Source organism: Eubalaena glacialis, chromosome 4 (assembly GCF_028564815.1).
Source record: "Eubalaena glacialis isolate mEubGla1 chromosome 4, mEubGla1.1.hap2.+ XY, whole genome shotgun sequence".
Lineage (NCBI taxonomy): Eukaryota > Metazoa > Chordata > Mammalia > Artiodactyla > Balaenidae > Eubalaena > Eubalaena glacialis.
This window is the reverse complement of record NC_083719.1, coordinates 183,336,113-183,349,358: the sequence shown is the minus strand read 5'-3', so window position 1 is coordinate 183,349,358 and position 13,246 is coordinate 183,336,113. Positions and strand designations below refer to the sequence as shown.

The window sequence follows — 13,246 nt, the reverse complement described above, 5'->3', positions numbered from 1 at the left end:
TGGTGCCCAATTTGCGCATGGGCCGGTGCCTAAGCGCGAGGGTCTGAAGCAGAAGAGGCTCTACGAAGTATCTGTTCTCCAGGCTCTGGCAGGCCTCATTTACTCTTTGTCGTATCTTGCTTTATTGGATGTGATGTCTTTTGCGGACATCGATGTCTTGTCTTCCTAACTGGTTACTAAGCTTCTTTTGGAGATGCTTGGCATAGTCTCTTGCTCATGGTTGTTAATTAACCCAAGCAACCCCTCTGACTTTCTCGAAATGACTAGAGAAATGGGGCCCTGCATCCCCACCACTCCAGGTCTTTTCTTCAGGGAAAGCCAGACACCTCTTTCTGTGTCACTTAACCTCAGACATCCAAGGAGCCTGGGCTGTGCCCTGCACCAAATGTACATGAAGAATATACAGTCTATTTCTTCTTTCGGCCACGTTGAGCTTTAGCAACAGCAGGCACAAATGGATGATATGCTCTCGCCAGTAGCAGGCTGGGTTCCTGTGGCAGGTGTTGTCAATGTGGAAGATTTCATCTGCCTCACAAGCTCCGGGAGGCCTGCCTACCTGTTCACACCTGTGACGTGGTCTCCACGTGGCTGATGGCTGAGCATCCAGAAATGCAATCAGTTGCATTGAGGAAGTCCTGAAGGTGGAGAAAATTAACAGAAGCACCTGGACTTCGTGTATTGGAGTGTATTAGTTTCCTCTGGCTGCTATAACAAATGTTCACAAATTCCGTGCTTTAAAACAACACAAATTAATTCTCTTACAGTTCTGGAGGTCAGAAGTCTGAAATGGAGCTAAAATCAAGGTGTTGGCAGGATTACGTTCTAGGGTTCTAGGAGGGAATCTGTCCCTTGCCTTTTCCAGCTTCTAGAGGCTTCTCACATTCCTTGCCTTTTGGTTTCATCACTCCATCCTCTCTTTCCATCGTTATGTCTCTGACTCGACCCTCCCGCCCTTCTTTGTCATTTATTAGGACCCTTGTGATGACATTGGGCCAGCCCAGATAATCTAGGTTAATCTCCCCATCTGACGATCTTTAATTTAATCCCCTCTGCAAAGTCCCTTTTGCCATGGAAGGTTCTATATTCACAGGCTCCAGGGATTAAGATGTGGACATCTTTGGGGGGCCATTAATCTGTCTACCGCCAGGGGAAACAAAAGCAGAAGTACCAGCGCCAAGACAGAAGGAACTCTACATGTGGCGAGAGAAACCTTGTAAAAACATAAATTGGAGCTCATCGCTTTTCTGCTCACAGCCCTCCCATGCTACCCACTGCTCTCAGGAGAAAGACCAAAGTCCTCCTGGTGGCCTGCGAGGTCTTATAGACACCGCTCTGACCTCCTCAGCTCCCGCCTGCCCTCCCCTTTGCTGTGTCTGCCCTGCTCTCCGTCCATCGCTAAGCCTTTTCCGGCCTCTGAGTTTGCTCTTCCCGCCTTGACCCATCTGTCCTTGGTTTCTCATCTCAGATCTCAGCTCAAATGTCATGTGCTCAGAGAGGCCCACCTCTCCACCTTAACCAGAGTACCCTCTCTCCCCACCCCCCATACGGCCGCCGGTCACTCTCCAGCTCTTGTCCTGTCTTCATTGCATGTGCGGTATCTGAAATGATTTGCTTTATTTATTCATTTCTTGCTGGTCTCCCCAGATAAGAATGTAACGTCCCGGGAGACCACCAACAGGGTCGACCTTGCCCACTCTTGCGCTCCCAGCTCTGAGCACCCTGTTCAGGCACTTTGTAGGTGTCCAGCATGGGTCACTGTATGCCCGCCAAGACTGGCCAGAGCAGAGCAGGCAGGGCGGAGGGGGGAGGGCAGCTCTGCCCGCCTGGACAGCCCGGAGAAGGCGGGAAAACGAGGCGGGAAAAACCAGCAAACAAGCCCTGCGGGTGGGTAGGGTGGGGAGCGCTGGCGAGCCCTGACGCTAGGAAATCAGGCTGGGGCGATGAGGCCCGTCATCGGGTGCAGGCGGTCTCCTGGGGGGGGGATCCCCCCAAATTCTCCGGCATAATTTAGACATTGATTCCCGCCTTCCTGCCCTACTGGTCAGTGCATGCCTGGGGAGAGGGGCTGAAGCAACGGACTTAGGAGGTCGGGGGTCTCTACGCTGGGGGCCTCTGCCCCCGGGGGGATCCCTAGGGCTCCTGAAGGGCACCCATGGTGGGGGGGACTTAGGTCCCGCCACCCGACCCCATTACACGCTGGGCGCGCCCAGCAGAGCGCGCAGGGCTGGGCGGGGCCGTGGCCCGCTGGGCGGAGGGGGGGGTGGACAGAGGCGGGGGCGCCCCCCACCCCCTTTCTCGCTTCCCGCCACTGCGGCGGCCAATCACCAGGCAGGCGCCCGCCCCCGGCGCGGCCTCCTGTGGCCCCGCAACTCCCAAACGCCAAGTTTTCGCGGGAAAAAAATCAGAGCAGCTGGCAGCGCAGCGGGCAGTGGTGGCCGTCCGGGGGCTCGGGATCGCACGCACGTCCGCGCGGGGTCCCAGCCACACACGCGGTTCTTTTGCCATCCTCAGAAGGGCCGGCGCACAATCAGGCGAGTGGATCGTGAGCGGTCAGGCGGATTGAGGTGCCAGCCCGGGCCAGGGCGCGGGTGGGCGGGGGGGCGGGCAGGACTCTGCGCACCCGGCGCCTTGACTTTGCAAAACTTTCCGGGACTCTCGGCCAGCACGGGCGCACGCGTCCCCCGCGCCAGGGCTGCCCTACACGCGGTCTCGGGCTCTGCCCCCAGCCCTGCCGGCCCTTAGGAGTCGCCCCTGGCAGCCCGGGCTCGGGCAGGGGCGAGCGGAACATCCCTGGCGCCCCGCGGGGGTCGCGCCGGCTGGGTGGGGGAGGGCCCGGCGAGCCGCGGGGGAGGAATGTCAGGCTCCGCGCCTGCGCGCGGGGTGCCCCGCGATTCAATTGTCGCGCCCGAGCCCGATTTCGCGCGCCCTTAGTTCCCCGGGCGCGTCTGGGCCAATGGGGAGCGAGCAGGGCGGGGCGGCCGGCCGCGGCGGAGCCAATGATCGAGGCGGCTCAAGTGAAGGGGCGGGACTTGGCGCGCGGGCCCCTCGGCAGGTCCTGGCGGTGGGGGTGGGCGTGGGCTCGCCGGCTTGGCCCGCGCGGGCGGGCGGGAGAACAAGAGGGGCTCCGGGGCCGTGCGTCGGGGTCCGGGAAACGCAGGCTGGAGCTCGGGACAGCCGTGGGGCCGAGGTGAGTAGCGCTGCGCGCGCGGGGGCGACCGGGACGGGGCGGACGGTTGCCATGGCCACCGCGGGGCGGGTGCGTCGCGCACGCGCGCGGGGGCGGCGGCGGGGGGCCGAGAGCACCGGGGGTCCCGAGCTCCCGGGTCTCTGGTGGGCTCCTTCCCATTCGGTCACACTTAGTTGAGTTCCCTGGGACTTCTAAAGTTCCAACCCGAGCCGGACTTTTGGGTTCCTCTTGCGTCAGTATTCATCCAGGGAATGAATGAATGGGTGAATGAACAAACTCGGCCCCTGACCGTTTGGCTGTGTCCCCCTTCCTCTGGTGGTTTTTTTTTTTCCCTCTGTGAAAGGCAGGGTGGGTTGACTGAGTGGTCCAGGATGCTTTTTGCTCTCCGCTAATTTCCCCTCCCTCCTCAATCCTCCACCGGTGCTACTCATTAATGCATTAACTCCTTAATTCACTCAGCCAGGTCCTGGGCCAGCCGTGGCAGTCTAGGGGGATTACGGGGCTGGGAGGGCGTTCCAGGAGTTGCCTGGTGTCCACAGTCTGGACAATAATAGCAAGGATGACCTGAGTGTGGCACAGCCCGGTGGTGGTGGTGACGGCAGAACTGACCGAGGGGTCCTGGTCTCTTGTCCTCCTAGCACCAGCAGGCACCATGTGGATCCAGGTTCGCACCATGGATGGGAAGGTGGCCCACACTGTGGACTCCTTGTCCAGGCTGACTAAAGTGGAAGAGCTGAGGAAGAAGATCCAGGAGCTGTTCCATGTGGAGCCAGGCCTGCAGAGGCTTTTCTACCGGGGCAAGCAGGTAAACCCGCCCTGCAGGCTGCCCGCCCGCTTGCCCGCCTGCCCGCCCAGCACCTTTGTTCTTGCCTCAATCCAGGCACCGCACACACACTCTTCCCCCCTCGTCCGGTCCGCTTCTCCACAGAAACCTCCAATGTCTGAGCGAGGAACAAAGGCTCTCGACTCCTAGACTGACACATCAGGCACTCGAATCTGTTGCGTCTGGGGGCTTTTAAACTCCCAGCACCCCCCCCGCCTTTTTTTTTTGACCCTCCCCTCAAAATAATTTCTAGAAAAAATAAGTTGGAGGTGGCCGATGGAGGGCTGATGAATTTCGAGGGAGAGCCTAGAATCAATACTCTGACGCTAGAACGGAAGGGACCAGGTTTTTCTTTGAAACACACACGCTGATGGCCCACGGTCTGCACCTATTTAGCTTCCGACCCCCACAGGGTTTTCTAGAAATTTGGATCAGCTTATTCAGAGTCGGAGATGGCGCTTGCTAATCAGGAATTTCCGCCACTTCTGGGCCTCCTCTCTGGCGGCGGCGGGGCCGCCCCTGATCAGGGGTTTGTGCTTTCCGCGGGCTCAGCTGGCCCTGCTCCTAGGTTTCCTTTCTTCGAGATTCCCCCTACCCCACCCCCAGCCCCTGTAGCAATTGAAAATGGCCACCCTTGGTTTATGGGCTGCCCACTTTGGGGACATTTTCTCTAGTGGCGCCCCTGAGGGTGTCCATTCTTGTTGGTGTCTTGGTAGGGGGGATGGCAGGCCAGGCTGTGAGTGGGATTTCCCTGAGTGGGAGACGGTCTGACAGAAAGTGTTGTTCCCATCTGCTGGGGCCACCCTGCAGTTGGGTGGCCTGTAGGGACCTCGGCGTAGACAGCGCACGGGATTAAAAGTGTTCAGTCGGGCTCTGACTTTGTTGTTGTCGCGTTTTGAACTGGGTGCTGCCGCCATCTGGTGTCTAGATTGAAAAATAAATGCTCCCCGCCTGGCCAGGATTTTTTGGGGGCTGGGAGGATCCTGCCTGCCTCCTGGAAATGAGACCTGATGATTAATTTCTTGGGCTCAAGGCGCCCTCTGAGACCTTTAGCCTCCTTCCTGTGCGAGATACGAGGACTTGAATGTCTTACGCATCTGAGTTAAGGCGCCCCGCCTGGGGAGGGAAAGCCGAGCTGGCGAACTCGGGGATTTGACTGCGGTTACGTGCGTGGCGCGGGTGGAGAAAAGGCAGGGCCGCGAGTGGAGCTCCCCTGGGATGCTGTTTCTCTCCCCTCTCCTCCAGCGGGGGCTCATTTTTGCAGCATCCAAACTGATTTCGATTTGCCTCTCAGTCTTTGTGTTCAGCAGAAGGTCCTTCCACCGAGTTTCTGAAGACCGCCTGCGGGCACCGGCTAAACAGTTCGTGGCATCATCCAAAGGCGGGTTGGATCGAGTCCTCTTAAGTTCAAGGCAGTGAATATTTCTGGGTGCCTGCTGTGGGCTGGGCACCGTGCATTTTAATCTTTACATTCAAAGACATGCAGAAAAGTTGAAAGAGCCATGAACACCTACACACCTACCCGTGGCTTTCAGCACTGACATTTCCCACGTTTGCTTTATCACTGCAGCTGTCTCCCTTGCCTCTATCCGTCCACCAATCCGTCTTATTTTGGGGGATGCATTGCAGAGAAGGTTCCGGGCACTGGTTCACGTCACCCCCTAAACCCTTCAGCATTGCCTGTCCTTAACTAGAGTACAATGTTTGTTTGTGGTTCTTGTTTCTTTAGATGAAATTTGCATATAGTGAGAGACACGTCTTAAGCGGACTTTTTGGAGTTTTGACAAATGTCTACACCCATGTAACCAAACCCCTATCTCCCTGCATCGGAGCGTAATAGGTGATCCACACGAAGGCTTACGAAAGCCTTCGTAAGGTCTTTGTGAGTTAAAAAGTGTGATGATAAGCATTGTGCCTCTAATCATCAGGATATCGGCGCTGAGAGACAGCTCTGAACCCTGCCTTTCTTCTCGAAGCACAGCTTTTGAAGTTCTCAGAAGGTTCCACGTTCCCACGGGACCTCTAACTGCCGCTCACCCCCTTCCCTGCGCTCACTCTGTGTTCAGCCCGCTCAGCGGGCCGATGCGTAGCCAGTTCTGTCTTCCGGGTAAGGAGGCCAGGCCTCAGCCGTGATGCAATTTCCCCAAGGTTGCGCGACCAGGAAGTGGCCCAGCCTCGCAGGAGGTGTGGACAGTGCCAGGAGGGTGGGGAACAAAGGCACACAGCAACAGCACCTTGAAGCAAGTCAGGTCTACAAACAGACTGGGCTAATCACGATAGGAAGCAGTGCGATTTCCAGCGGGTGCAAGAGAGCTGTTTTTATGGAATGTTCTAGAGAGCGTTCGAGATCCTTTCCGTTCTTTTGTTTTTCCTTTGTAAAGAAACGGCATCTCAGTCCAAGGTCTGCAGTGAGGTCGGCGGAGCCAGTAAAGCAGAACAAGAGTTGAGTCTTTCTTCAGGATGTGGGAGGGTTTCGTGGCTGGCTTGCTTTGGCTGAATAGGCTGGCGGTTATGTCACTTGATTGGCGGAAATGCAGGGAGCCGAATGGGGGAAGGGACGCCAGGCGGCTGGCCCAGCCTGGGCGAAGGCGAGAGGCATCTGGCGCCTCTTTTTTTTTTTGGCTGCCCGGAAAAATAGCAGTAGCCGTCGTTTGCGGTGCCTTTAACGCAGTCAGGTACAATGGTTGCGCTTAATCTTCCCAAGTGCCCTGGCCACGTGTCTCTGGCCAGGGACGGTCTCTGTGCTTTCCCATCAGGTGGGGCTAACTGCGGACCCACCGCATGTGCACGGTGAGAATTCAGTGAGGTCATGGATGCAGGGATGTGCGGGGAGGGGGCTGGTGTTTGAGCTCCGCGCCTGGTTCACGGTACAGGAGCAATAAATCATTTGGCGCAGGGCCTTCCCCTGGGCACTGCTGACATCAGAGCCAGGTCATCTCCGTGGGGGGCCGTCCTGGGCGCTGTGGGGTGTGGAGCAGCCTCCCTGGTCTAACCCACTTGATGCCAGGAGCCCTCCCCCAGTCATAAAGATCACAAAGTCCCCAGATGTTGCCAAGTGCTCCCTGGGGGCAAAATTGTCCCCAGTTGAGAACTGATTATTTAGTAGGTAATTTACTTAAGGAAAGCAGTCTGAAAGATCAGGTGAAATGGCATCCTAGGAATGGCCTTTGGAGGGTCACTCATGTCACAGTGCCTCACCAGATGTCCCTGCTGGATTGGCTTTTCCTGAATGTCAGCCCGTTTTCCCAAAGGACAGGGTTAGGCGGCAAATAAGACAGTCCCCTCCTGGAGACCCGTCCTTCCGGCTGGGCTGCATGAGGGAGGGTCCCTTCCTCCCCACCCCCAGAGCTCCTGGCTGGAGACATGCCCTCTAGGTCAGGGATTAGCAAACCCTTTCTGTTAAGGACCCAGTGGTAACTGTTCGTGGGCTGTGCGGTCTGTCCGCTCACCTCTGCCATTGAAAGTCCTGAACTGAAGACAGAGCGCAAATGAATGGGTGTGTCCCGATTCAGGTCGTAGTAGAACTTTATTTACAAAACAGGGACAGCTGGAACTGTCCCGCTGGCCAGGGTGTGGCAGTTACTTGCAAGCTTCCTCCTGGGGTGGTGGATCCAGGTTGTACGTCAGGAGCAGGCAGCCGTGGGAGGTGCTGGACCGCGTCTCTCTCCAGGGCACGGGCACTCACACTGTTTGGACTGAGGACCCCTTTCCACCCTCCAAAGCGATGGAGGACCCCAAAGAGTGTTGTGGATGTTCATCACGTCTTGTCGTTTTTTATCCTATAAGAAATCGGAAGCTGAGAAAAGTTCACAGCTCGAGAAAACATGAGTGCACGTTCCCTTAGGCACAGGCTCTGGTACCCATGCAGGATCACAAGGCCGAAGATGGCCAGTGACATCACGATGTCACCACGCGATAGATAGCCTAGACCTTGCAGACCCCCGAAATGCCGCTCCAGGGCATAGCCTCGGCTGTGGCCCGGCGGGGTCAGAGAGCAGAGTTCACTTGTCAGGACCTATCCATGGATGGGCTGGGACGTGAAGAGAGTGTCGTGCCTCTGTGTCGTGTCCCCTCCCCCCCGACCCTGATGGGAAGTGTGCCCCTGTGCCACGGCCGGGATCCTGCTTCGTGCCTTTTCTTCCCTCCCCTCTCTGTCCATCCATCAGTCTGTCTGGCCTGAATCCCAGGTTGCTGCAGGGGCCTGGAGGCCTAGATGGGAAGGTGTGGGCTGGGGCCATGGCCCCAGGAAGGGAGGCCGCGTGGTGTCTCACTTGCTTTCTCTCCCAGCCCGGCCATCGGGCGTTACAGACGCCCCTGCCCTCCTCTGGCCGGAGGTCCGTCTTGGCCTGGAGCTCACGCGCCCTCCTCGGGGGCCTGGTCTGGTTTACACCCTCCACTGCTCCTGATGGCCGCCTCTTAGCCTACAGGAGAACCACCCCTTGCCAAGCCCAGGTGTGTTTATAGCCTGTGTTCTTTGCCTCTGGGCAGCACTCAGCGCCTGAAAAGTATCCCCACAAAATGCCCCAAGGGGGCAGAAAGTGAGCAGGAAGTGTCACTGTGGTGAGCTTTGAATCCAGGCTTCGGAGAGGAAGCTCTGCTGTCAAGCGGTCTCTGTGTTTTATTTCACTTTGCACCATGCGTGTGCCCAGAATTCCCAATGTCCGGGAAGCTTCCCGGATTAAAAAAGAGAGGGATGTGATCTAAATGCCCTGGGCGGCTTTGCCTTTACACCTGAATCTGCCGAGCAGGGTCACCTGCCCCAAACCATGTGTATATGTTTTACTACAGGCAGTTTAAGGGATTTTCACCTGGAATTTTGGTTATGCAGGATTTTAACCGCACGTTTAATTTTAATGTGAGAACCTGCAACCTCAGGTACAGCTCGCCTGTCATTCACTCTGCACAGCTTTTATTAATGCCTGTAGCCTCAGTTGGAGTTTTAGGGTCTTAGAAGGAACCTAGACTCGGCACATTTGGTCCCCTTGCCTGGGGCCAGCCCTCCCCCCGCGCTTCCTGACTGGCTGTGCACAGCTTCGGGCCAGCAGCGTTGGGGAGAGGGGCACCCGATACACACCCTCTCACCAAGGCAAGCGGTTGTGCAAGCGCCTTCCTGCCCACTGCGGGGCCCTTCTGGAATGTTCCAGAGGCGGTCCCAGGAAGCAGTCGGACCAGCCCATGCATTCCGTCCTGTAGGCAGAGCCCCGGGCCAGCCTGGCCCAGCGCGTGGCCCCTTCCGTACCCAGCCCACCCTGCTTGTGCCTCTGTCTGCTGTGCCCTTGCACTGGGAGGGGGAGTGTGTGTGGGTGTGTGGGTGTGGGTGCCTCTTGTCTGTCCGGCTCTCAGGACCGTCACAGACGTGTGGGGCTGGCATTGTGGGTAGAAAATGCCGGGAGAGAGGAGACAAGTGGGTGTGCAACCCAGCTCCTCCACGGCTCCCTCAGGATTCCTCCCCCCGTCTTTAGCCGCAGGCCCTTGGCCCAGTCCTGACCACCCCTGCTCCCCGCTGCTCCCTGCACACCCCCCGCTGTCATTCTGGTGCATTCCGCTTCCCCCCTTAGCTCTGCTGCCCCATCTCCCGCTTGACCTCCGTCCCAGTGCTCCTTGCAAAACAGAAGCCCGGCCCTGGCTTCCCCCCCACCCCGTCCGGGTGCTTCTGTTTATTTCCCATCCTCTGAAACCATGCCCCCTCCCTTGACGTGTGTGGCAGACGCATTTACTTTCCTGCGTTTAACTGTCACACGCGGCTGTGTAACATGCCTTGGTAGGAACGAGTCACCGTCTTGCTTGCAAACGATGCTGCCGTGAGCGAGGTGAGCGCTGGGCTGCCTGTACCCCCGGTGCGCACCTGAGGGCCTCTAGCTCAGTGGTTCTCACCGGGGGCCGTGCGGCCCCGCTGGGGACACTGGGCGGTGTCTGGGGACGTCTGTGGTTGTCACGACTGGGAGGCTGCTCCTGGCATCGAGTGGATGGGCCCAGGGAGGTTGCTCCACACCCCACGGTGCATGGGACGGCCCCCCACAGAGAACGACCGGCCCTGGACGTCCGCAGTGCTGAGGGGTGTCTCCCTAGCTGCGGAGGCACTGGGTACCGGGTGCCTGCATCCTGTCATCGTTCTTAATGACGTTTGGCTTACTCTCTGCTGGTTTCCTTATGGTAGTGGTGCTGGAGACACTTGTCTTTCTCCATCTATTTTTATTTTTTCCATCTATTTTTTTTTTTTTTTTTAGAAATTAACAAACTTTATATTTTTAGAGCAGTTTTAGGTTCACAGCAGAATTAAGAGGAAGGTACAGAGATTGCCCGTATACCCCCTGCCCTGCTCCCCCCACCCACCCACCGTGCACACCTGTCTCCCACCAGATGGTGCATTTGGTACAACTGATAAACCTATGTTGACGTATTAACATCACCCAGAGTCCATAGATCACATTTGGGTTCACTCTTGGTGTTGTACACTCTATGGGTTTGCACAAATGTGTAATGATGTGTAATCCACCATTATGGTGTCGTACAGAATAGTGTCACTGCCCTAAAAAGCCTCTGTGTTCCGCCTGTTCATCCCTCCCTCCCTGCCTCCCTTCCTCCCTCCCTCCCTCCCTTCCTCCCTCCCTTTACCTCCTGGCCGCCACTGATCCTTTTAATGTCTTCATAGTCGTGCCTTTTCCAGAACGTCTTATAGTTGGCATCATACAGTCTGTAGCCTTTTCAGATTCTTCTTTAAAAAAAAAAAAAACTTTATTGGGATATAATTTGCATACCATACAATGTACCCATTTAAAGTGTGCAATTCACTGGTTTTCAGTGTATTCACGGGGACTTGAACCATCACCACAGTCGATTTGGGGACATTTTCATCACCTTCAAAGGAAGTCCTGCACCGTTTGTTGATCATTCCCTTACCCCCCTCCCCAGCCCGTGGCCACCGCGAATCCAATTTCTGTTTGATTCCTCTAGGGACGTCCTATCCGTGGACTCTGGCAGTGTTTGGCCTTTGGTGTCTGGCTTCTGTCTCTGAGCATCGTGTTCTCAAGGTCCATCCACAGTGTAGCAAGTGTCAGGGCTTCACCCCTTTTTAGGGAGGATGACCACACTGTGTTGATCCATTCATCCGTCAGTGGACCCTGGGTCGCTCCACCCTTGGGCTTCTGTGCGTCATGCTGCTGTGACCACACGTGTCGCCTCTCCCCGCTGTCACGGCTGTCCTGGGTCGGCCCCGTGTTGGAGGGCTGGCGCTATCTCACTCCCTGGCCCCTCTGACATCTGGGCAGTGCTGGGCACATTGGAGGCTCTTGCTGGGCTCTGGGTGAACAGGTAGCGTGGGCCCGGATGTCCAGGGTGGGCTTTGGAGGGACCCTGGTGGCCCCTGCAGCTGCAGGCAAGTGTTGGTGTGTTCAGATGTGCCTTTCTCTGGAAGAGGGGTCAATCAGCCATCTGATTCTCAGGTTTGCGATGAATAAGGATTAACAACTACTGCAGCGAGTGCCCTGGAACTTGCCTTCCCTGTGACCCCAGGTGCTGTTTGCATATTAATGGCCATCAGCCCTTTGAACCACCAGCTTTGGGTTAAAAAGTGGGAAGGAGGGAAAGTCGATCTTTTGTGTGTTCTTCTTCCTTCCTTTAGGGCACTGCTTCTGAACCAGGTTGTTCTGCCTGGGGACACTGGGTGACGTCTGAGGCCATCAGTTGGTTGTCACGACGGGGGGGGGGGCTGCTCCCAGCATCTAGGGGGTGGGGCAGGGATGCTGCTCAACCTTCACCCCCTGCAGTGTCCATGATGGCCCCCCTCAACAGAGAGTGATCACCGGAGGTCAGCAGAGCCTGCCTTAGGGTCTTCTGGAGGCTGAGGGTCCTCGTTGGGTGTTGGTGGAGTGCCCTGGGGCAGTTTCTAATAAAAGCCCCAGTGCAAAGCCTTTTGTGCCCTAGGGGTGCCCTAGAGATGCAGCTCAGAAGACAAACTCCTTCACACCCCTGATGAGTCACGCCTGGTGCAGATTGTAGAGCCCTGCCGGCTCCCTGGCTCCCCGGCTCCCCATCAGCCAGTGACTAGTGTGGGTGGAATTCATTAGCACAAAGGAGTTAATAGAGAGGCGGCCTGAGTGGATGAGGTTTGAGCTAGAGCCTTATAAGGCACCTGATGGATGTCACGGGGCACCCACCCTTTGGTTCATGCAGGCCAGCTTCCCCCCCTCGCCCTCCCCGGCACTGTGGACATCAGGGCAGGTCATTCTCTGTGGGGGCCGTCCTGGGGATCCTTAGCGCCCCCAACCCCGTCATGACAACCAAAAATGTCCCTAAGGCATCGCCCAATGTCCCCTGGGGGCAGGATCACCCTCGATTGAGAGCCAGGGGTACAGGTGACGTGTGTTTACTGTAACAGAAGTTCCAAAGCACATAAAGTATTAACACCTCCTCTGATACCCGATGCGTAGCCACGGCACAGCGAGGTTAGGCCGTGTGCTCCCGGGGAACGTTCCCCGAGTGGCAGCAGCCGTCCTCACTTGAGAGGGCCTGGGGACCCTGAGGAAGGGGTCACTGGGCACCCCGGGGAGTGGGCAGGCTTCACTGGCCGATAGTCTGTTCCAGGGCGGGGCCTCCGCGAGGGCTGGTGCGGTCCTTCACCCATGGCGAGCTCTCCGTGTCTGCTGACCTAGTCCCGTGTCCCTGCAGATGGAGGATGGCCACACGCTGTTTGACTATGACGTCCGCCTGAATGACACCATCCAGCTGCTGGTCCGGCAGAGCCTCATGCTGCCCGCCCCCAGCGGCGGTGGCACCGGCGGTGGCAGCAAGGAGAGGGACTCGGAGCTCTCCGACACGGACTCCGGCTGCTGCCTGGCCCAGAGCGAGTCTGACAAGTCCTCCAACAGTGGCGAGGCCGCCGCCGAGCCGGAAGGGAAGGCCGACGAGGATGAGTGGGATGAGACGGAGCTGGGCCTCTACAAGGTGGGGCTCCCGCAGAGGCCGGGGTCGGTGTGCTCCGCCCGGTTGGCGCCTGTACCCCGGGAGCGCCCCACAGCCCTCCATCCCCGAGGCTGGGCACTCCCGTCCTGTCGTGACCATCTCCCCAAGTTTCCTTGGCAGAAACATAGGTACTCCGGGATTCCTTCCTAACCCCTAAAGTAGAATCCCGTGTCCGGGCCTGTGGGTGTCTTCCCTGTGGTCCTCGCAGGGGCTGTCAAAGTCCTGATCCGCTGCCATCCTCCCCCTAAGATCATGACATTTCACGGAAGGATCTG

General features: G+C 57.5%; 1 protein-coding gene across 4 annotated transcripts in view; it reads left to right on the top strand.

Moving 5' to 3' along the window:
• The first annotated feature begins 3,156 nt into the window (after window positions 1–3,156).
• UHRF1 (ubiquitin like with PHD and ring finger domains 1) overlaps window positions 3,157–13,246 on the top strand; it is a 32,425-nt gene continuing 22,335 nt past the window's right edge. For 2 of the 4 annotated variants that reach the window (XM_061188856.1, XM_061188855.1), the window contains exons 1-3: window positions 3,157–3,187; window positions 3,826–3,992; window positions 12,678–12,953. In XM_061188856.1, the coding sequence (XP_061044839.1) occupies window positions 3,840–3,992; window positions 12,678–12,953 (429 nt within the window). In that variant the 5' untranslated portion in view covers window positions 3,157–3,187; window positions 3,826–3,839. Of the gene's footprint in view, window positions 3,188–3,825; window positions 3,993–6,373; window positions 6,453–6,635; window positions 6,686–12,677; window positions 12,954–13,246 lie in introns of those variants that run through there. The other 2 variants (XM_061188857.1, XM_061188859.1) reach the window with 2 other exon arrangements.